The sequence below is a fragment of the Gekko japonicus genome, unplaced genomic scaffold, assembly GCF_001447785.1.
Source record: "Gekko japonicus isolate JY-2015 unplaced genomic scaffold, Gekko_japonicus_V1.1 scaffold40, whole genome shotgun sequence".
Taxonomy (NCBI): Eukaryota; Metazoa; Chordata; class Lepidosauria; order Squamata; family Gekkonidae; genus Gekko; species Gekko japonicus.
In genome coordinates, this window is record NW_015172554.1 from 791,152 (window position 1) to 814,075 (window position 22,924).

The following is a 22,924-nucleotide window of genomic DNA, read 5'->3' on the forward strand; positions in this document are numbered from 1 at the left end:
GTGTGCGCATTGTCGTAATGCTGCTTGGGAACTGGAGCGTGGGGGCAGGCAGGTGACAGCATCATGCCTAAGCTATTGTGCAACGTTTCCATGATGACGACTAGATTTGCCATACTGAAGAAAGATCCAGGCCATTGTTCTGAAAATCAGAATGTCATTTTAAAAAATCAGTTTCAGCTATCACAAAAAGTGGCAGTTCCTCAGTGAGAGACTGAAATTCAGTTCAGACACCATGAACAAGCTGGAGTTCAGGAACCTCGTTGGGCTTGTATGGTCCTCCCCCCTCTTCTTTAAATACTTCTAATTTATCATGATATCCAAATGTGTGGGCATCTTAATGTGTTGAAGTTTATTGTTTCCTAGTTGTTACGATTCTAAACCAGAATGAAAGTATTGTTAAGAATTACGGTTACTAGGAAGAAAACAAACCTCAATTTGTCAAGGTATCCATGTTCAGGCATCTGAACCAAGCTCAAATCCGACATGAGCAAACTCTGGTTTGTTTGTTAACATTTGAACTGAGTCTGAGTAAGCAGTTAAAGTGACCATATTCTGAGCATGTCCTCAAAGTGACTATTGGTGTTGAATGCCAGGACTGATGAATGTTGACTGCACAGGTTCAAAAACAGGATGTCAGCTTGAAATGCATCTCATAATTCTTTACAAACAAAAGTAATAGTTTCAGGTTAAGTGCATGATTGGCAATAAAAATAAGTGTTACTAGGAGTGAAAATTTGAATTATAAATCTACTATCTGCAAGCTTCTTCAGCATAACCAGAATAATTTTAGTTAGGCTTAAACAGCATTTCCAAATTTCTGAAGCAAAATGCACCTCAAGAAATAAGATATGAGCCAAGCTACACCACAGATCACTTAACTGTCTCTGACTCATACCTGTAAGCAGCTTAACACTGTGTAAATTTAAGTATGCATATCCCTGTGTAGCAGTCAAGGATTGGCCTCCATGTGGATAGACAAATCCACACAATGATGTGAGGCGTGGCTAAAATTTAGTGTTCTGAAAACTGGTGTTTGCAAAAAATATCTTACCTAAAAACAACTCATTTGGTGGTAAACACACACACACACACACACACACATATTCAGAATGAAATCTGCAGAGGTGCAGGCATGAAAAGAAAGAAACTCCAAGAGTTCAGAGAATATTTTGGTATAATGGTAAGAGTGCTGGACTAGGACTTGGGAGACTTCAGGTTCAAATCCCCAGTCTGCAATGGAAGCTCACTGGGTGACCTGGGGCCAGTCACACTCTCAACCTAACCTATTTCACAGGGTTGCTGTGAGGATAAAATGGAGGAATTATGTAAACCTGCAAATATATAAACAAGTAAATAAAATGGTAGCTAACACAGCAACAGTGACTGCAAGAGTAGGAAGTGGGGGGGGGTGAACTGGAAATTTGTGTAGGGGATAAAACCTGGGGAGGGGGCAGCACTGGAGATAATGGCAAGGGGAGGGGAGAAAAGGGATGTCCTTTGCCTGACAAGTCCTTGTGTGCATGTATATTCTCTTTAATACATACATTATGCTAAGTTCATAGTCCTCTTGTGAAAAGCAATGTCAAAATGACTGTAAAGCACTTTGTACCATTTAAATGGTATATAAATGATTAATTAAGAAAAAACTAATGGGAGAAAGAGAACTGACTGAAAAACATTCAAACCAATTGAGCCTGAAACAATTAAATGCTCAGATATTTGGCATGATCCAGCCACATTTGCCACATGGCATTCAAAGGGTGCTTCTTTAAACCAATGAAAATCAATGACAAGCAAATCTGTGCTGTGGTTCATAGAGAAGGAATCCAAGCCAGACTGAATGAAAGATGGCCCATTAAACAATTACACAAAGTCAATATTTCTCATCTGCCAATTTCCAGCACATTTATCAATGCACTGATAGATGATGAGCTGGCTCAGATAGTCAACTTCATCCCTACTACACCGTGCATGCCGACTATCCCCTAGATACCTTCTCCTGGGAAATATGATGAGCAACTTTCAGACTGTCTCCTCTTGCTCCGACCAAAGAGCAAGCTTGACCTGGAAGCTACTGGGGGGGGGGGGGTTCAGGCCATCAACACATGACCTGCTTTGACCTCCTGATGGCCTGATTTGCTACCTGATATCCTTACTTTGGCCAGAGTTAAGCAGCAGCTCATATGCAATTCCCTCCCCCACCCTTCAAACTCTGGGTGATTCTGCATCTAGCATTCGCTCCACATTTTCTCAACTGGGAGGAAAAAGTGCAGCTCAAAACCACATTCAGATATCTCGGGGCAATGCAGTACTGACTGCAGAGTCACCTTTAAATGGCCATAAAACAGCCATAAATCCATGCAAAAGGTACCATAAAAACTGATGATCAAGGGAAGTGAAAGTGGCATGGAGTGTAAGTAAAGGTAAAGGTTCCCTTGCTCGAAAGCCAGTCGAATCCGACTCCATTTCAAAGCCGAAGCCACTAGGCAGAGATTTCCATGGTCATGTGGGCGGCATGACTAGACACCAAGGTGCACGGAACGCTGTCACCTTCCCTCCAAAGTGGTACCTATTGATCTGCCTGCAATTTCTTGCTTTCGAACTGCTAGGTTGGCAGGAGCTGGAACTAGAGATGGGAGCTCACTCCATCATGCGGCACCCGGGTCTCGAACTGCTGAACTACTGACCTTCCACAGCCTGCAGTTCAGTGTCTTAACCACTTGAGCCACCGCAGCTCCTATAAAATCTGACGATCCAAGGAAGTGAAAACAGCATGCAGTGCAGAGAGGAATTTCTGTTCCAATGTGGGTTTGTCAAAACAACGAAGGGAAAAGCCAATGCAGAATCAGCCTCTGAATCTAGGGCCCTTTGAAGGTTTGTCCTGACAGTGAATGGAGCTATGCATGGAGCTACAGCTGTGGGGTGTGTGTGATTTTTTCAATCACAGCAACAAATTTGGTTTTTTTAACCCCTGTCATGTGGTAGATCCCAGCGGCTTTATGAATGGTGTTGGATTTCACATGCACTCCACATTAATTGGCAGGAACAACTGGGCACATATTCTAACTGCCCTTTAAAACATGTTAAGAGATGCAGTGACAACTGCTAGAAGAAGGTATGGTAGGATCTTCCAAGGCAAGTACAAAGGGGGTGGGGGCTAATAATAATAAGTGCTGTAGAGGTTGTTTTTCCTTGCCTTACCTTTCGGATCTCAAGCTGTTCACTGGTTAATTGCTATATTTGGGCCCTGAACACGGCTCTGATCTTGATTAGCCTTGAGATGTAATTGTCTCAAGGAAGCCTCCTGAGGTCCTCTGACTCCCTGGTAACGTAATTATTTCTCCAGACCATTTTGTCAGGTTTCGTTTTTTCTGCCTCCCTCCCTCTCTCCCTCTCTCCCTCTCTCTTTGCATGCTCATATTTACTGGGCAACAAATCCTTCATTCTTTAGGTATGGCGTGTAATTGAACCACTTTGATCTCCCCCTCCCCACTCCTTTCAAAAAGCCCTAGTGATTTTTGGATCCATGGACTGAATAAAGCTGAGAGCGTTTCAAAGGATGTCAGGCGATTCATCAGTGCTTTTGATTTCATCAATATTTAATTGTGCACAACCATAAACGCTAGTAACGTCAGGTTCCTAAACCTTCCACAGCTGGCTTCTGAAATATTCAAAAGGGGAAAGTTAGGTTTAAAAAGAGTGAGGTGGACCTTTAAAAAAAACAACAACAATGAAAGGAATCTCTGTCTTCATATTGCTGGTGAAGGCGTCTGCAAATCTTGTGTGGGGGGAGACAACAAAAGAATCCCCAGGGGTTTGATAAAATGCAGAAAGAGATTAAAAACTGACAGGAGGAATCTTTCCTCAAGATGACGAATCTAGCCAAGAGGAGAAAGAGAGTTGTAGCAAAAGTCTTGACCCTGAAACAGAATTGTGTCTGTAGGCAGTGGCCACCAGCCACTAGGCAGAGATGCACATATTCCATTCAGAGGACACTGTTCAAAAACCTTGCACTCTGCTCTCAGTGGAGGGGGCACCCTTCCATTCTCCTAAAGAGTAAGACCATTCCCCCAGGAGGAGCCATTGTCTAGTTACAGAGCTTCTGGGACACAACAAAATCCACACAGGATAGGGAAGAATGTCATTTCCAGCCTGACCAGCTCACCCTGCACAGATCTGTATCCTTGACCTTTCCAGCATCATTCACCTCCTCCCCTAGATAGCACATTACTTTCAACAAACACACATATGGAGAGTATTTTGCTTCAACCAATCTGCTGGCAATCTTCAACCAAACTATGCAGAACAAAGTAGACATAATGATCCAAAATGCAGGGATCGCTTATAAGTAATTCTGGCTCCCACAGCCCTCAAGATTTGGGGGCTCTAGCCCTAAGTCTCTCCTTAAGTCAGGGTCTCCCTTTTGTGTCAGCTGCTTCATTGTTTATGGTATTTTTTCAGCCCAAAGGAATTGATGCAACACAGACCTCTTGCCAAGGACGAGTTCAGAAGAAACATTTCTCATGTGCATTCACAGGCACTCTTGTGGAAGTGAAACAGAAATTGGAATTTGATTTTTACAACTGCATGTAGATGGTCACCCAGCCATGTTCAGCTAGAATACTTCCAAATGTCTCCTCATATAAATTTCTCTTTGGATTTGAGAGTCTTGACTTATCAGGTGGTGTTTCCATAGTGGAACCAATTAAGGTTGCCACGTGTCCGGTATTATTATTTTTTTGTATTTGTGTGTGTGTGTGTGTGTGTGTGTGTCTGCCTGGAAGTCATGGTTGACTTCTGGTGACCCTAGTCTCACTTGGACATTTAATTTTTCAATCTTTCAATTTATTAATCGCTCAATCCTGCAGGGCTGCTGGCTCTGAGCGATTTACAATTACACATTCACAAGGGACTAACAATGATTCATAGCGGTAAGGGAGGACAACACATATAAATCTTTAAATCGCACGTTTGGAGCCGACTTTGTTTCAGCTGTAGACTAGACATGTTCCAGATGGCATTTTTTCCCTCGGCTTGGCTTGATGACGTCAGCTTTCTCCAGGACTCCAGCGTGCGACATCACTTCCGGGTGACACGTGCGCGGGGGTGGGGTTTCCCCCGGGCCCGATTCCACGCGGGGCGGAAGTTGGGCCTTGAAAGCGGGGGGAAATCTGCCCCCCGGGGGGATTTGGGAACCCTAGCCTAGGATTGGGCTGCAAGGCACTGTTCTGTGCACAGCCTGTCCTTTTCATACACTGCAATTGCTGCGGTATATTTTGAAATGTTGATTGAACAGTTATGTTTTTCAACTGTGCCTTTAAGCAAAAGACCAGATACTCTTGGGTTTGGAGTTTATTGCAGGAGATACTAATACAGCAGGCAGAGTAGGGCCTACAGCAAAGTTTGATGGCTCAGGCAGAAGGGAAGCTCAGAAAGTGAAATGAAAATGGAGGTGTTACAAGTTTGTATTTTCATCAGAGAAATGCTGGAGGATATGCTCACGGTATTATATATACTTTTCCCTGGTGAGCTTCTTGTAAACTTCTAGTTTGGCAATGAAATGTTCTAGGGAGAACATGCATGTGCCAAAGTGAAGCTCAAGGGCATTCAATCCAACAGGAGGCATAGTCTTTTTTAAACAAATGGGAAGAGCATTCAGGAATCGCCAGCTTCCTTTACAGAAAGAACACTGTGCGCCAAGCAGCCGCTTGTTGCCAATACCTGCTGAAAGCACATTTCATACACTTACCTTGGTCAGCTCTTGTGCATTGGCTAGGTTGTCCACAGCGATGGCCAGGAAGACGTTCAGCAGCGTATCTAGTTAAATTGGCTAAAGATTTTAAACAGTTCTTCACACAATGTTCAACTTAAATAGGTTAGATGGCATTCGAGGCTTCTTGCTCTAGTTTCACCTTCCCAGCCTCCACCAAGAAACAAGAATAAGGTTCCTAGGGGCCAACCTTCAGCAACCCTCTTGTCACAATCTCTGAGCCACAAAGGATACAGAGATGGATGCTTCCACCCATGTCCTTTCTGGACCCATCATCCGCCTGTGCCTGATAGAACAACCTGTGATGCCATTTTGCCCCACAGCAGACAGGCAGAGAGGATGGGCAATGGGACTAGATGAGAAACAGGGCAGTGGGAGCTGCCACTGAAAGGTTATTAAATAAAGAGAGGTGACCTTCAAATTGTATGCAGGAAATGCAAAATTCAGGAAACCGAAGGCAGCTGAGGGGCTGGAAGATTGACTGTATGCCATTCCCCTATGTCTGTTTGTCAGGTCCAGCTAGTTTAAGGGGGGAAATGGAAGCAATTATAATCACACTGTCAGACTTCTGAGTTCCAGTAACTATTAAGAGATAGCAACTCTTGTTCTTGCCAGCTGGATTAACAGAGGGACTTAATTTGAAAGAAGGGATATGCATAAGCACACGTTACTGAGCAGAACAATCACAGCATCACTTTCAAAAGAACAACGACCAGGAGGAGGTCATATATTCTGAACTGAACTCTAGTTTCCCTCCCAGCAGGAACAGCAGAAGAGTTTCCATCTTGGAGCAAGGGTTTGAAAAGAAGAACTTGTGCACATTGTTTTGTTGGAGGCTTGAAGAAGCTGGGCAACTACCCTGGCACTAGAGCTCCTTCTGTACATGGTACAAACATGCATACGGTGTAATCCGCCTTGAATCCCAGTGAGAAAGGCTGACTGTACATAATGAAAATAATGTAAATAAATAAATACTCAGAAACCCAAGATATGACATTAAGCTGCCTTCTATTGAATTAGATTACTGGTTTATCTAGGCTAGTACTGTTTGTTCAGGGCTTATAGAAGTGGTGCTCATCAGATCCTTGGAAGCTAAGCAGGGTCAGCTCCAATTAGTATTTGAATGGGAGACCACCAGGGTTGCTATGTCTCTTGTAGGGTTGCCAGGTCCTGTGGGGGGCGGGGAAACCCCCGCTCAAGAGGCCTGTTTCCCGCTGGCTCAGATTGGGCCACTGGGGATACCCCACCCCCAAAGTGTGCGACGTGCGTGGCGTGAAGACGCCACCCGGAGGTGACGACATCGCGTCGGGCACATTACTGCGGGACGCTCTATCATTCGAGGGAAAACGTTATGGCTTTCCCTCGAATGATTGTGGCCCCGCTCCCAACCAATGCTCCCTCTAAGCTGTGGAGTCTTGTGAGCAAAAATTCTACTTTGTGAGCTACTGGCATAAAAGCTGTGAGCGAGCAATTTGGCTACTGCATAAATTAGTCTGCTCTGGAGCCATCCTTCCTGAGCTAAAACAAAAATGTGTGAGCTGGAAGCTAAAAAACTGTGAGCTAGCTCACACTAACTCATCTTAGAGGGAACACTGCTCCCAACGTGCCCGACGCAATGACGTCACTATCGCGCCAGAAGACTCCCAGGGAGGAACATGACTCCCCCCGCTATTTCGTAAGTTTGACTTGGCAACCCTAGTCTCTTTCCTTGAAAACCTACAGAGTCACCATAAATCTGCTGTGACTCCGTGGCACTTTCCACCACCACCAATGCTGGTTTTATGATTTTTGATAGTTTGTTTTAATATTGATTGTTATATTGCTGTTTTTTTTAATGATTTTGTTGTAGTATGTTTACTTTGTGAGCTGCCTCGAATGGGTCTCTGGAGAGGTAGCACAAGCATAGAGTTTTCCTTGCAGGGCCAATTGTACTTCGCAGGAAGGAGAAAATTTGTGTCAGAAAAGCAGTGCTGATGGAATGGGCTGCCTATCCCACAGGTCCAATCTGGATCAGGATCCTCAGTGGCTGCTATTTACCTTTCTTAAAGCTGCAGGAGATAAATTCACAGACCTGCCATTATGTCTGGTTTAGCCCTCTCACTCCAAAGCAACCCCAAGAGCTCAAACCAACTTGTGGCCTAGTGCTTGCAGATATACACACAGGTTATTTGTTCCAAACCCATGTTCTCATATATCCATCTGTGGAGGGACCAGAATCTATATTGTATCTAATTCTCTTATAGCATAATTTCTTCTAAATTACATTCAGACAGTATTGGAGCAGCTCAAAACATTTTAAGTCAAGGAAACTGCCACCATTTCTCTGCAAATATTTTCACCTTCCAGCTACCAGCTCTGACTGTACTTCGCTGATGTCCCACTTTTCTTAATGTTGGTCTCATTATTTCAAGCCATGTCCATTTATACTAGAGAAAAAACCCTTTGTAGCTCGTATAACAGGGCTGGAGTTCTTCAGTCAGCTAACTTTAAATTTTGTTTTGTGATGCTTCTGTTAACTTTTTGCTTGACAGATAATAAAAATGAGAAACAACTGGAAAGGTTTTCCCTCCTGGGAAAAGAATGAGACTTAACAATCTTGTTCATATGTAAGCAGATACTGCTGAAATTTAGGGCACGGTCCAGAAAAAGTCAAAGCTCTCAGAATGAAAACAGTATGAAGACAATCTGTAGAAAACTGCAGAAAAAGATCTATTCAAACTCAATAGAAACTCAACCTGTTTTAGGCCACCAACAGCCCTGATGCATTAAGTAGGTTTAGAAAGTATAATCGGGGATTAGAAGAGTACCAAATTTTAAAGCGTCCCTATCTATACAGGATAAAAGGGGGGGGACAACCCAACAAAGTTGAATCAAGAACCTAGTTAGAAAACAAGTAAAGGACCAATAGTTAAGAACATGAATGTAAACTAATGATAAGAAAAAATACATGTATTTATTACAGAATCTTTAAAAACATAAGGGCCCAACTAAAGCCTCATAAGTGACACATGCATGAGGGAAACCATAGTGCCCTAATGCGTTTCGGCCCAATGGGGCCTTCTTCAGAGGTCAAACTATATAAAGTACTAATAGATTCCTATAGCGATCAAAAGGCAATGAACAAGTTGATGTAGGACCAAACGTGGAGTTCTGTTAAGGGGGAAAAGGGGGAAAGGAAAAAATAGGGTTTTTAAACATTTCTGTAATAAATACATGTATTTTTTCCCCCTTATAATTAGTTTATATTCATGTTCTTGTCTCTACCTATACTACAGCTGATTGGTGGTGAGGGTTCAAAGGGGTGGGGTCCAAAGACTGACATGAAGGACAACTCCCTGCCTCTCCTGACAACTGCTCTCCTTGCAAAGGGCAGAGACTTGCCAAAAGGCATGCCATCATTTGTAGCAGAAAGGCTTGGGAGGAGACCTGTGAGAAACTCCTGAGTTACCCTTGTCCAGGCAGAAGGGCAGCCAGTAAGAGAAGGAGAAATCTGGTGCTCTCAGACCTGTTCCCCTCTCCTTCTGTGGCCCAGAAGCACAGCAAACTGGGAGAGCTGGGCTGGGACCCCACATAACAGGTACTACAAAGCAACAATATGCAATCTGAGAAATGCTCCGTCAAGGTCTCTCACACTGCAGGGTATGTTGGGCACCAGTGTGTTGCTACATAAAGGCAAGCAAAAATGGGGTGGGGGGGAGATGTCTGGAGTTATTCTTGACTTGTGTGATGTCTTTATTACTTGTGGTGAATGTAGGAGTAGGATCATCGTGCTGTAAAGGAAAAGTTCATAATTTGGGTAGATTCTAGTAGGATGTTATGACCATTTCCCAATGTCATCGCTTCCTGTCTATTACTAGAGTTATTTCTCCATTATCAAGACAATTAGGCAAGAGTTTCTGCTGTGCTACTCCATCTATCTGCAAAGAAGATGGGTTTCTGCTTCGTTTTGCACTAGAACAGCTGAAGCCCATTCCAGCTGCCGCAAGCTGATAATGCATTAACAACTCCCAAATTGTGTGATCCAAGAACCGAACCCTCAGCACCATCCATAACATTGCAAGACTTCCTGGAGCTCATACTGCAGAAATTCAGCCACTTGGGAAAGCAAAATGCCTTTGGGCTGCTTCCATATACCATCACATTTGATTTCCCTCTAGGAAATGCAGGCATTCTCTTAAAGAAACTCCTCAGGAAAGCACCTTCTGATATGGTATCAGCAGGGTAAATGGAGGAAACAGTAACGTTCAAAAGCCTCATCCACAATCTAGCACAGAAACCCTCGTTAATGTTAATTGGAAACTGCACTGAATGTTAAAATAAATCAGGGATTTCTCTTCCTTTCAATTAGTCTATGTCTGAAACACTTGAGAAGATGGATTTCTACAGAGACCAAACAGGCCTGATTTTCTGGTGTCCGTTGCAAATTCAGAGTGATTCCAGTGGAAGAGAGCAAACAGCTTCACCAAATCTCATAAGGGAGAGTTGGGTTTATCAGAGTGAGTCTCCCTTCATGTTGCTAATGTGGGTGCTGTTTTTTTTGCTTACAGGCACATGCACACTTATTTGGTTTCCTCATGCATTTCAACGTTGTTGCAATAAACTAGGGTTGCCAACTCCAAGTTGGAAAACTCCTTGAGATTTGAGGAGGGCGCCTGAGGAGGGCGGGTTTTGGTGAGGGGTGGGCAGGGTTTGGTGAAGGGTGCTTTGGAAAGAGGACTGCATGGCATTACCTTCTGCTGAGCACAGAGGCCAATGCCATAGGGTCCTCTTTTCAAAGCAGCCATTTTCTCCAGGGGAACTGAGCCCTGTAGCCTGGAGATCAGTTGCAATTCCAAGGGCACTCCAGCCACCACTTGGAGGTTGGCAGCTATACAGTGAACTCATTTCCATCTGTCCCTGAGAATCAGAAAGCAATTTGGTGTAGTGGTTATGTGCGCTGACTCTAACCTGGCTGGATGACCTTGGGCAAGCCATAACTTTGGCACAGCTGTTCTTGAAAAAGAGCAGTTTCTGTCAAGAGTTCTCTCAGCCCCACCTACCTCACAGGGTGTCTGTTGTGGGGAGGGGAAGGGAAAGGAGTTTGTAAGCCGCTCTGAGACACCTTTGGGTAGTGAAGGGCGGGGTATAAATCCAATCTCTTCTTCTTCTTCTTAATGTTTGCTATTTTATAAATGCATCAGAGAGTCAGTAGATTCCTCTGGTCTGCAATGCATGAGTTCATTATCAGTTATTCAGAATGCAACAATGGGAAGCAAAGCTTGGGGGTCAGCAGACTTGCAATGGTGAGGGACAGTAGATCACATCCAGCTTGCCCCCCCCCCCCCGGAGATGGGCATGATAGCACCAGCTACTGAAATGTAAAAGAAGGAGAAGCAAGGAGAAGACAGCAGAAATCATTCTTAAAAGCATCCTGCCCTAAGTATAGCCTTCTGGTGGAATCATCCATCAACAGAATTTCCTTCGAAGAGTGGGCACAGCATGGCGCCCCCAAACTGTACCTGACGGGTTCATATACAGCAGTCCTGTGAATGGATGATCAGCATGCTTAAAAGAATAATGACTGTTATTAAATCCTAACCCTTTTCCAGCTCATCTGTAATTTAACTGTAACCAGGAAAATATTTCATTACGTGGATTACCAGCTCACTCAGTCAAGAACTTCTGTGTGAGCTTCACTGAAGCAAGCTCCTATTTCTGCCCATTCATTTCAGCAGGGTTTGGGTCAAGAGTTCTCCAGGGATGCTGTGCTTGGTGAGACAGAGGCTGCCTCTCCCTACACAGATCCTCCTCCCTTCTTTGTGCATCAAACTGGGCCCTGCATCAGTTTTGTGTATTTGTGTCTGCTGCTGCAAGCTGGGCCTTTACACACATGGCACTGAGGCAATGGAACCAATTGCCTTTGGAACCGCACATTTGTTTGTTTGGATTGTTAGAAGGGCAGGGTTGTCTCCCTTTTTCACTGGTCACTTGGGATTTCTCTTTGAGAATGCCATTCGACTGATATATATTTTCTGGTTATTTCTAGTGCTATTGGTGTCTTAGTTTCATTTTATTACGATTTTTCTTCTGTTGTGGTAAGCTGCTATGGACATATGCTGGAAAATTAAATACACACACACACAATAAAATAAGTACACCCTGGTAACTGTAGTGACAAGAGGGAGACCATGGCTGCAGTCAGATGGGCAGTTTGGCCCAATATAGTTGCGCTTCCCATACGGATTAAATGGGCTCGGTCACACAGCCACACCTGGAAGCCATTCCCCAGTCATACTTACCCCATTGTATGATGAGTTGGATACAGATTAAATAGCTACCAGAGGATATCCAGTGGTTTCCAGATGGCCTGTGCTTCCACTCCGCTTTTTCCACATCTGAACAAACTTGTTGCACATGCAAGCTGGATGGGGAGTGGGACCGGTCAGATCCATTTCCAAGTAGTTTTTTGTCCCCCATGTTCTCGGCTATGTGCACCTAAGCACCTATGCACATGCCCAGCCATAAAGCGACAACATGCTCCATGGTTGAGGTGCCACAGTAATGTGGGATGCTTGACCATGGGAGCAAGTGCGGTGGGGAGCCGCAGCTGGGTATGCTGCCTGCTTGATCTTCCCCGCAACATTTTAAATCGGAGCACTTAGAGGCACTGTTCCCTCTAAGCTGTGGAGTCTTGTGAACAAAAATTCTACTTTGTGAGCGACTGGCATTAAAGTTGTGAGCGCGTGACTTGGCTGCTGCATAGATTAGTTTGCTCTGGAGCCATCCTTCCTGAGCGAAGACAAAAATGTGTGAGCCAGAAGCTAAAAAAACTGTGAGCTAGCTCACACTAACTCAGGTTAGAGGGAACAGTGCTTAGAGGCGCTGCCAAATTGCACTAAGGCTCCAGTCTGACCGCAGTCCATGTTTAGTGTGTAAAATGGGCAGGCTCAAGTGTGTCTAGAAGCTACAGTTGGGTGTTGCCTGGAAGGACTGTCCCTTAATTTGAGAAGTAGCTAGGGAAGTAGCTATTGAGCAGTAAGAAAAAAGCATCTGCACCACCTCAGAGACGTTATCCTTTCCAGCAACCTAGAATTAAAACTGCACACGTTTTAGGATATTTTAACGATTCTATATTTTCTTAATTGCTGCATTTAATGCTGTTCTTTTAGCAAACTGCTAGAGATTGAATACCTGCACTTGGAACTGAACCCAGAAACAAACTGGGAGCCACTGATGATCCTTCCCGGTGGAAAAAACCCAAAACAGCAGGGTTGACTCATTTACACCCAGCTCTTAAATCTGTAGTCACCCTCACTTCTGACTCTTTTAGTCCAACTTTAAGCATAGACAGAGAAGAAAAACTGTCTAATTTTGAACACACAAACATCCCATTGTGAAGGGTAGAGAAACCAAAAATAGATATTTTACTATCTAGCAAGATGATGTTTCTTTGTCAGGGAGCAATTGCTTTTCCCAGCTGGCCTAAAACTTCGTTTGGGGCTGCAATGTTAAGTCAATTCTTAGCTGCAATAAACTGACTAAAAGCACAACAATCAGTTAAATACTTGTATATTGTTTTATGTGGAATTTTTATGGTACTGCATTTATGCACTGTGTTTTATTGTATTTTAACTTGTTGTACGCTGGATATAAATAGAAAATAATAAATAAATAAATAAATAAAAGGTGCCGCTGATTAAAGCTGCCACTCCAATTATTTTCATACTTGCAGATCTTTCTGAAAGAATGAGTGGCAGCACCATCTTAGACCTGGTTCATACATGCAGGAGAATGAAACGGCAGAGCCCTGAGATAGCAGAATGGATTCCTTTGAGACTTCTAGTGGTAGATTCAAACTTGAAGCTCTCTTTCACATGTAAATTTCCACACAAACAGAAAACTAGTGGGACAGGAGGGAGGAAGATGCTCCACCTTATCTTTCCTTGTTCTTCTGATTTTCTTCATTTAGGAAGACAGCGAAACAGTTCCAGAATATGATCCTCCTCCTCTGGCAGTGTAAAGTGATGCAGGGTCAATTTTACCAACTCAGCTGTTTGCCATTTCATTGCCACTCCATTCTCCTATATGTTTGAATCAGATCTTTTAAAAAGGTGTTCCTATTTGCCTTTCACACAAGTGAGAATGCATCTTCTGTGTGCTGAAAGGTGTGTACGTGTGTGCATTACCATGCAGTGACTGCAATTAGGTGTGCTACACATATTCCCAAGGGAATTTCAAGCCCATGAATCTCTGACACCACTTGGCAGTGGAGTGTGAGTCAAGAAAAGCAACAGAAAGGCCCTGACCTGGATAGCCCAGGCAAGCCTGATCATGTCAGGTCTCGGAAGCTAAGCAGGGCCGATCCTGACAAGTGCTTGGAAGGGAGACCTCCAAGGAATACCAGGGCTGTGAAACAGAGGCAGGCAATAACAAGCCATCTCTCTGAAATGTCCTAGCCCCTCTAGCGGTTGCCAGAAGTCAACCATGACTTCCAGGCATACACATGAAATACTCACAAATATAGCATACTGAGGCCAGACAAGGCACAGGAGTGCCACACACATACATTTATTATTTACTGCATGTGTTTCTCATCTTTCTTTCATCCCGGAATCCCAGATCCCAACTAGACACTGACCAGACCCCAACTTGTATAGATTCAGCAAGGTGGCTGCAGCTACAATCTTAAGAACACTTTCCTGGGAGTAAGCACCACTGAACAAATTGGGACTTACTTCAGAGTGGAGCTGGCTGGGATTGGTCCCTGCATCACGTGTCATCCACCCACACCTGGGATTCATTCATACATATGCCCAGGGCTATTTTTGGGCAGGAACGCACAGGAACGGAGTTCAAGCTGGCCACGCCCACTACAGCCAAAACCTCTGCGTGCCTGGCTACAGAGAGAAGGCCTGGAGAGCGACCCCCAACCAGCAACTTCGAGGCAGGTGGGCCAAGGGGGGCCCTGACTCCCTGTGCCTTCCCTGGCCTATCCAAGGGCTGGCTTGCCCGGGCTCCCTGCAGCCATGCGGTGTCCGGGCAAGCCAAGGGAAGGCATGGGGGTATGGCCTATTATGCTAATGAGCTGTGCTGTCAGGGGTGTGGCCTAATGTGCTAATGAGTTTCTGCTGCTGGGTGTGGCCTATTATGCTAATGAGTTCCTGCTGGGCTTTTTCTACAAAAAGAGCTCTGCATATGCCCCATCTAGATATAAAAAGGGTGGGAATCCATTTTCACATGCAAAGAAGCACAAAAGTAAGGGGAGAACTAAAGCTTCCCACTCTTTAGCTCACTGTGCTCCTTCCCCCACGTGCCTATTATTGTGCAATCCCTTCTTGCCCCATACATGAACAGAAGACACATGAATAAAAACACAGCCATCCCATCATGTCCTGTTTGGCTCTTGGAGTGTGCCAATTTGAATAAAAATATTTGTTTACAATTCTGGGTGCTAAATGGTGGCAGAACACATTGGCGTGTTGGTTTTGCTCTTCTAAAGCATAACAAATGTTTGTTAATATGCAAAAAAGAAGGTACGCTTTTTTACAGAAAAAAGGAAGTGGGCAATTTAGGATGTGTTTCTATGCAAAGAGACCTTCAGGTGTCTAGGTTTTCAGCATCTGAAAGACTGATCTTTCCTTTTTCATAAACAGCCTCATTTCACCATGGATCAATTTCCCACTTAATGGCTTTCCAGTAACTTTCACCAGCTGCCCATTAGCTGACCACCACTGATTTGAAATGTGCATTTGCTAGAGAAGAGGTGGCGCAAACCATCATTAGCAAATCAAATTTAGGCAGTGCAAGGATACAGTTACCAAACAGCGTCAAGACAATGAAGTAGATCGAAGAGAACATTCCTGAGTGGACACCCCCTTGGGATTCTATCCCCTGGTACATCACTGCATTCCAGTCTTCCCCGGTCAGAATCTGAAAAGTTAATTAGAAAAGTGTGGAAGAGAGAAAGAAAAAAAACAACAGAGGGCCTACAGTAATTGCCTCAGCTATCTGAGGCAAGGCCAAAGGTTACAAGATGCAAGTGTTTTCTTACAGCAGTGGTCTTATTAAAGAGTTCTCTAAGAAAGCAGGCCTCACCCACCAAGCTCCCTTGCGACCTTTCAGTGGCTTGCAGAAACACTTTTTGCCCTCTAGAACCTTTGAGGAGGCTGGCTAGGTAACAAGCTCTGTTCTGCTCTTTACCTTTTTGATGCTGCTTTATTGTTTGATTTAAATTGTTATAATTCTATTTTGTACATGAAGTGATTGGGAAGCTTTTTATGGCAGGAAAGGCGATGTTGTTCTTCATTTCAATTAGCTGTCTGTGGTTGGGGGAAAACATCCTGCAAGGCCTCTTTCAATCAATCTCTGTGGCATGAGTGAACTATGAGGATGTCACAAGAAATACATTGATTAAAAGCTCCTGGGAACCTAAAGTACCCACACAAAGGAGAAGGCTGCCTCTTACGCCTCATGATATACTTCTCTGGCCTTGCATTCTTCCAATTAGCCTCTGTTGGGGAGCAGGTCACTCTTATATCAGATGGGATTGGAGCATTTCTTATACAGAATTGCCACAAAATGCTATTCACTCAGAAAATGTTTCCTGTTGCATCACTGCATGAGTTAGGGCTGCCTAGCATTGACAGGTCTGGGTTGGAAAATACCTGGAGACTTTGGGGGGTGGATCCAGGAGAGGGTGGAGTTTGGGGAGGGGAGGGGCCTCACCATGGTACACTGTCATAGAGTCCACCCTTCAAAGCAGCCGTTTTCTCCAGGGGAGCTGATTTCGGTTAGCTGGAGATCAGTTCTAAAAGCAGGAGATCTCTAGGCCCCACATGGAGGCTGGCAACCTGGCTGCCATTCCCTCGCTAGGGGCAGGGGATCCCATGCCCCCAGCAGGGGAATGGCAGCCACCAACAGGCATGCCCTCATTGCCGTTCAGCTAGATGGCTAGAGGAAAATGGTGGAAAACTGGGGGGGGGGGCATCCTAAAGTGCTGACATCACTCCCTGTGGGTCCAGAAGTGGCATTAGCTTGTTGCCAGATGACAGTGGGAATACTCTGGTATTTGGGCAAAAGTCTAGAGCAGGGGTGTCAAACATGTGGCCCGGGAGGGCTTCTATCAGGCCCACAGTGGAAGTGGCTGTCTTCTGCTTCTTATTCCAGTTCTGCTGCTGCTGTGTCATTGTAGGTTTGCAGCTTACAAATACACACCTGAACAGCACACTTAAGATTGCAACAACACAGACATCTTGATGCAATAATTCAGAGCAAGAGGTGTCAGTTATCAGACACTGTTAAATAAACAAAATATTGCAAGAGTGCTAATATTTTAAGCATGATTTTATTTTAAGTTAAAAAAAACCCTTTGTGTTTGTGTCCTTTATAAAGTTTATATCTCTGCTACCTGGCATTACATTTTATGACACACATGGCCCGGCCCAACAGGGTCTCATTTATGTCAGATCCGGCCCTCATAATAAATGAGTTCGACACCCCTGCTCTAGAGGGCCCCAGCTGCTGGTAAGAACCCCTGCCCTGCCTGGCAACCCTAGATGAGCTGAGGGTAGGTTGCCAAGTCCTACCTTGGCTGCAGCGGGGGGAGTCCTGGCCCTCTCCGGGAGTTCTTTGGCATGAGTGCTTTGCGCGTGTGCCCCAATGACATCACCCGGAAGTGACGTTATCACATCAGGCACGTTGGGGCCAGGACCACTATCATTCGAGGGGAAACCATAGAGTTTTCCCTCAAATGATAGAGTGTCCCCCTGAAATGTGCCCGATGCGATGATGTCACCTCCGGGTGACATCATAACGCCGGGCATGTCTCCGTGATCCTGGCACTTTGGGGGTGGGGTTCCCCCCAGCAGCCCAATCCAGGCCGGCGGGGAACGGACCCATCAAGCGGGGGTTCCCCCCCCCGGGGGACCTGGCAACCCTAGCTGAGGGATTGAGTGGTGTTCTACCAATATGTATGAGCACAGACGCACATCAGTAAACAATGTACGAAAGGAACCTTGATGCAATCATCTATCCTATCACATCCAGATTGCTTGTATGTGCCACTTTATCAATGCACATCTGTTAGGGCTGCCAAACTCCAGGGGTTGTCTCAGGATGATGCATGATGTCCAGACTACCAAGATCAATTCCTCTGGAAAAAATGGCAGCTTTGGAAGGGGGTGTACTCCATGGAATTGCATCCCTGCTGAGCTCAGTACCTTCCCCAAACTCTTCCCCCCTTGTCTCCACCCCCAAATATCCAGGAATTTCCCAAGCTGGGGTTGGCAACCATAATGTGTGTACCAGCAACACAGAATGGGGGAAATAATGGATGCATTTTATAGCAAGAAGAAAGAGCAGAGGTAGAATCTGGCCTTTCTTGTTTGAGCCTTTCCTCCTCTCCCTTCCCAACACACTGTTGAACGGAGGGCTATGATTTTCCTCTCACTTCCTCACTGATTATCATTCCATCCCTCAATTATCTTAACCTGCAAAAAGCTGGAAGGCCAAACACAATGTTATTTTTCTTATGACCTCAGGCCCATCTCAGGCTACTGCCCTCATTAATGTTGGGAGCTGCAGGCAAAGACATAAAGCAGGTCACTTCTGCTGTTAATGCCTTGTCATGACAGGTGGAGCCAGGGGGGCGTATTGTAATCATCAGCTACAATAGGGTGGGAGGCACAACAGGAAAGGGTTATTTGTGAAGCTGTGTCAGAGGAGAACCATGTGCTTGCCCAGCTCCGCAGGATGTAGGCTGGCTGATGCTTATAAAACACCTGCTACAACTGCCTCATAATTTATTCCCCCCCCCACCTCATCAGGGGTAGGCTCCTACATTTCATGCATAGATGCATACCCAGTAATGTAACAATAAAGGCAATCATATTCTCAATGCATATGTTCATTTTTTCCTTATCTGAACACTTTACTGCATAAGGAGATGGCACAGCACAATAGCCAAGAGTGCACAAGAATCACACATTCTATCCTGAACTCCTTAGAGGAAGAGTAGGATAAAAATCTGATAAATAATATATATGGCACAACTGAAATGTGCTAGATGAACACTAAACATTGTTCTGATTTCAGTTCCTCAAGTAAAGCCACGTGTAATATATGGTTGGTGGTGAAAGGACATTTGAAACAAGAAGTCATTCTTGCTTAACAGAATTTACACACTGCATCATAATAATGACTTTAGTTGAAATTTGCAATCATCATACCTGTTAAAATATATCTACATATAAAATACGTCTACATATATATATATATATATATATATATATATATATATATATTTGTCATTCTACTACTGGAAGTGTGGCAACACTCCTCTGAGCATTTGTTCAAGGCACATTTCCCATAAAATGTTTAACCATTCTTATCATTTTGGGAAGCGATGTACTGTACCCTATAATAGTTATTTAGGACTGGTTATGAAGCACAAATCTCTCAAAAACGTAAAGCATGGGTATGCCAAAATTAGCAGAAATGCAGCAATGATTAATGGCCATTGACAGGAAATTCCCAAATTTCCAGAAATTTCCATCCCCATTGGGGTGGATCCAACCAGCCTAAGGATCCTTCCTCCAGCTTAAGTAATTCTTCCTTCAATAGATGAGCCATTTAAGTTGGAGAAAGGCTCCAAACTCTGCTCAGTGGAGAGGTGGCAAAAGGAAAGGACCCATCCCACCATCTTCCATGTGAAGGTAAGGATTTTCTGCATTCTCATTTTCATGACTTGTAAGTTTTTGTTTCTTAGGGTGGGGGGAGTTCTGTTCTACATGTGTTTGCTCCCTGTAGTAGTCGATTCAATATTACATCAGTTTATTTCCAGTATATCTCCCTGCAGATTTAACACCAGACATAAACCAATGTTTTTATATATATATTTTGGGCAGCCAAATTTCTGAAAACTGCAAAAATCCCTTACTTTTGCCATCCCATTTGTTGGGTATTTTATAGTGCAATCCTAAGGACACCTGCCCGGGAGAAAGCCCCAGTGAATATCACAGGACTTACTTCTCAGTAAAGACCTGCTTTGGATTGCTCCCTTAGGATATGTTCAGCAACTCTGAGGGGGGGGGGGGAGTCTTGATATTTAAATCAATTTTGTTTTTAACTGTTTTTAAAAAGCCATCCCTTTTTTCTAAGGGAATCTGAAAGGGACCCTTTTGAACTTACCTGAAATACAGTCAGAATGGCGGTGGGAAAAGTATCAAAATTGGTGGTTGGTGTTTCATCATTAAAATGAAACCTGGAAAAGGCAGAAAAGTGAAGATTAAGGTAGGACAAGTAGAGTTCCCCCTCTTCATGCCATGAATTCCAAAAGAGGAGAATTTCAGATGCTGATTGTTAAGCACCCACCCACCTCTGGGACTACCTTGGATCTAGACTGTCCAGAAGTTCTCCCAATCTAAAATGGATCAAATTCAGCCTGAAATTATGCTGCAGCTTTTCCTGGAGCCCTCCTTGACAAACATTCCACCCACTAGAAGACAGCCAGGTTAGTCCACATTTATACCACAGTGTACTTAGGGATAAGTGAACATTCCCTATTTATATCCATGCAATGGTCACCTCCAGGTTAGACTACTGTAATTCGCTCTACGTGGGTTTGCCCTTGCTCCTGACCCGGAAGCTCCAACTGGTCCAAAATGCAGCTGCACGGGCCTTTACTGGGACCCCATGGACAGCACATATTCAACCAGAGCTGTGTGAGCTGCATTGGCTCCCAGTGGAGCACCAGATCAGGTTCAAGGTTCTGGTTCTGACCTTTAAGGTCCTTAGCAGTCAGGGACCCACATATCTTCGGGACCACCTCTCCCTGTATGCCCCTGGAAGAGTGTTACATTCAGGAAATAAGAACTTCCTGGGGGTCCCTGGCCTGAAAGAAGTCCGGCTGTCCTCCACCTGGTGGAATGCTCTGTGTGAAGGCATCTGTGCCCTGCGGGAGCTGTTACCACTCCACAGGGCATGTAAGGCAGAGATGTTCCGCCAGGCATTCGGTTGAGGACAGCAACAGGGGTAGCCTTTGGCACTCTCACACAAGTCCCCATCCCTCGTAACTCCTCCCCCCAAGGGAGGCCGGGGTGCTGGAGTTTTTCCTGCCATCTAATATATGCTGTATTTTTGCTATTTTGACTATGCTGTTTATGTATTGGTATTTATTGGCTTGTTTTAATTTATTTTAATCTGAGATTGTATATTATTTTGTTGTAAATTGCCCTGAGCCCTACTTGTAGGGAAGGGCGGCCTAGTAAATCCAATTTAATAATAAATAAATAAATACATAAATATTACTTTAGCTTTTTGTCAACGGTATTAGATCTCCACTTTTAATTGTTGGTTTTGTATATTCTTTTGCATCATGGATACATCTTGGTATGGTTTTTCCATGCAGTTTATACAGTATCTGTATACTAACAGCGACATGTGACCCCCCATCTGTGGATACCCAAATCTGCGGCTCAGGGCCACACCGACGCTAAACAGATTTCTCCAAACTTGGGGAACTCCTCAAGTTTGCAGAAAAATCTGAAGTAAAAAGCACATATATAGATAGGTTTACTTCCCCTTGCAATAGAATTGGGTTGTCTGCACGTGCACAGAACACAGTTATGGAGCCATTCCAGCTCAGCACCAACACTGGCAGCTGCTCAAAGCCTAGTGGGACCGGACACCAGCAGCTGCTGCAGGCCTGGGCATAGAGGAGGATGCCAGCAGCCACTGCTGGCTGAGCTGCAGCAGAGAAGGATGTGGGCTGCCGCTCCATGCCCGGGTGCAGCAGCAGAGGTCACCGGCAGCCACTGTAGGCCCAACCACAGCAGAATCTGAAGAATTCCAAATATATAAAATAAATCAATTAAAAACACATAAACAAACAACACTAGAAAGAGGGCCAGTAAGAATTATTGGGGTTATGCTGGATGAAACAAAAAGATTTTCACCTGCTGATGAAAGACATCAGTAAAGGGAAACAGACAAATCTCCTTAGGGAAGGAGTTCCTACGTTTTGGTGCCATGACCACAAAGTCTGTTTCTCAGGTTGCCATCCTTCTAGCTTCATATGGTGGGGGCACCTGAAGAAGGGCCTCCGAAGGTGACCAGAGTGCACAGGTAGATTCTTATGGGAGGAGGTAGTTCTAAAGGTATGCTGGTCCCAGACTATACAGCACTATAAAAGAACACCAGAACCTTGAACCAAATCCAGATGCAAACTAGAAGCCAATGTAGATGGAAGAAGACCAGAGTGAGATGGTCCCTACAACCCACTCAAAGGCATGCCTGGCCACCACATCTTTATCCAACAGAAGGCCCAGGTCCAGGAGCACCCCCCAGCTATGAGCTTGCTTCTTCAACAAAGAATTATGGGCTCAATTTGCACAAAGAAGCAGCAAAATCAAAGTGAAGTTCTTTGAGCTGAATCATAGAGGATGAGAAATCTGAAATAATCACAATTATTGGTGTTCAGTGGGTAGCCCATCATTACTCCTTGCACTCATTTTGCCAGCTCCTCTCACAGAGGCTAGACCAGTACAAATGTCCAGCTGCAAACCAATGGCCAAAGCCCTAGCTCCAGAAATTGCAAAAACTCTGAACTGCTTTTCTTCCCTGATGGACAAGTGCTGGTTGGTCAAAGACTGTTGAGATAAGATGACTAAACTTACTGTCCTCCAAAGAGCTGCATCCCCAGCAAAGCAAATACAACAATGAAGAGGAAGAGAAGGAACAGCAAACTGATAATGGACTTCATGGAATTCAGCAAGGAGACCACTAGATTCCTCAGGGAGTTCCAGTATCTAAAATTTCAAACCAAGAAAGTTAGCATTCCAGAGGTAGGCATATCCACCAAGAAGCTGGAGGGAGACAAACCTGCTACCTCCTTTGGAAAGTAAAGAATGGAATATTGGGACAGTCGCAGCAGAAACTGAGTGTCCCTTCATTCATCACAGTGGCCTGGTGGATGAGCAAACATCAGCCAGTCATCTTTTTCACAGACAGAAGAGGAGCCAGCCTCTGACTCCCCATCTATATCTGCTACTGTTCTAAGTAGGAAGTCTTAGCACATTAAAAACTACCTTGTCACAGAGAAGAGTTCTAACCTAGCTTTCTCCCTGACATGCTAACTTTTTATGTGTGGGGAGCTTTTTCATGGAGGAACAGACTGTC

The 22,924-nt window shown here is 44.5% G+C and overlaps 1 protein-coding gene across 1 annotated transcript in view; it reads right to left on the bottom strand.

Moving 5' to 3' along the window:
- Nucleotides 1-22,924, bottom strand: part of CACNA1B (calcium channel, voltage-dependent, N type, alpha 1B subunit) — a 562,801-nt gene that overhangs the window by 152,604 nt on the left and 387,273 nt on the right. Inside the window, exons 15-18 of the mRNA XM_015421148.1 lie at nt 22,423-22,554; nt 19,937-20,009; nt 15,562-15,679; nt 5,750-5,817 (exon numbers count right to left, since the gene is read on the bottom strand). Coding sequence (XP_015276634.1) covers nt 5,750-5,817; nt 15,562-15,679; nt 19,937-20,009; nt 22,423-22,554 — 391 coding nt within the window. The remainder of the gene's footprint in view (nt 1-5,749; nt 5,818-15,561; nt 15,680-19,936; nt 20,010-22,422; nt 22,555-22,924) is intronic.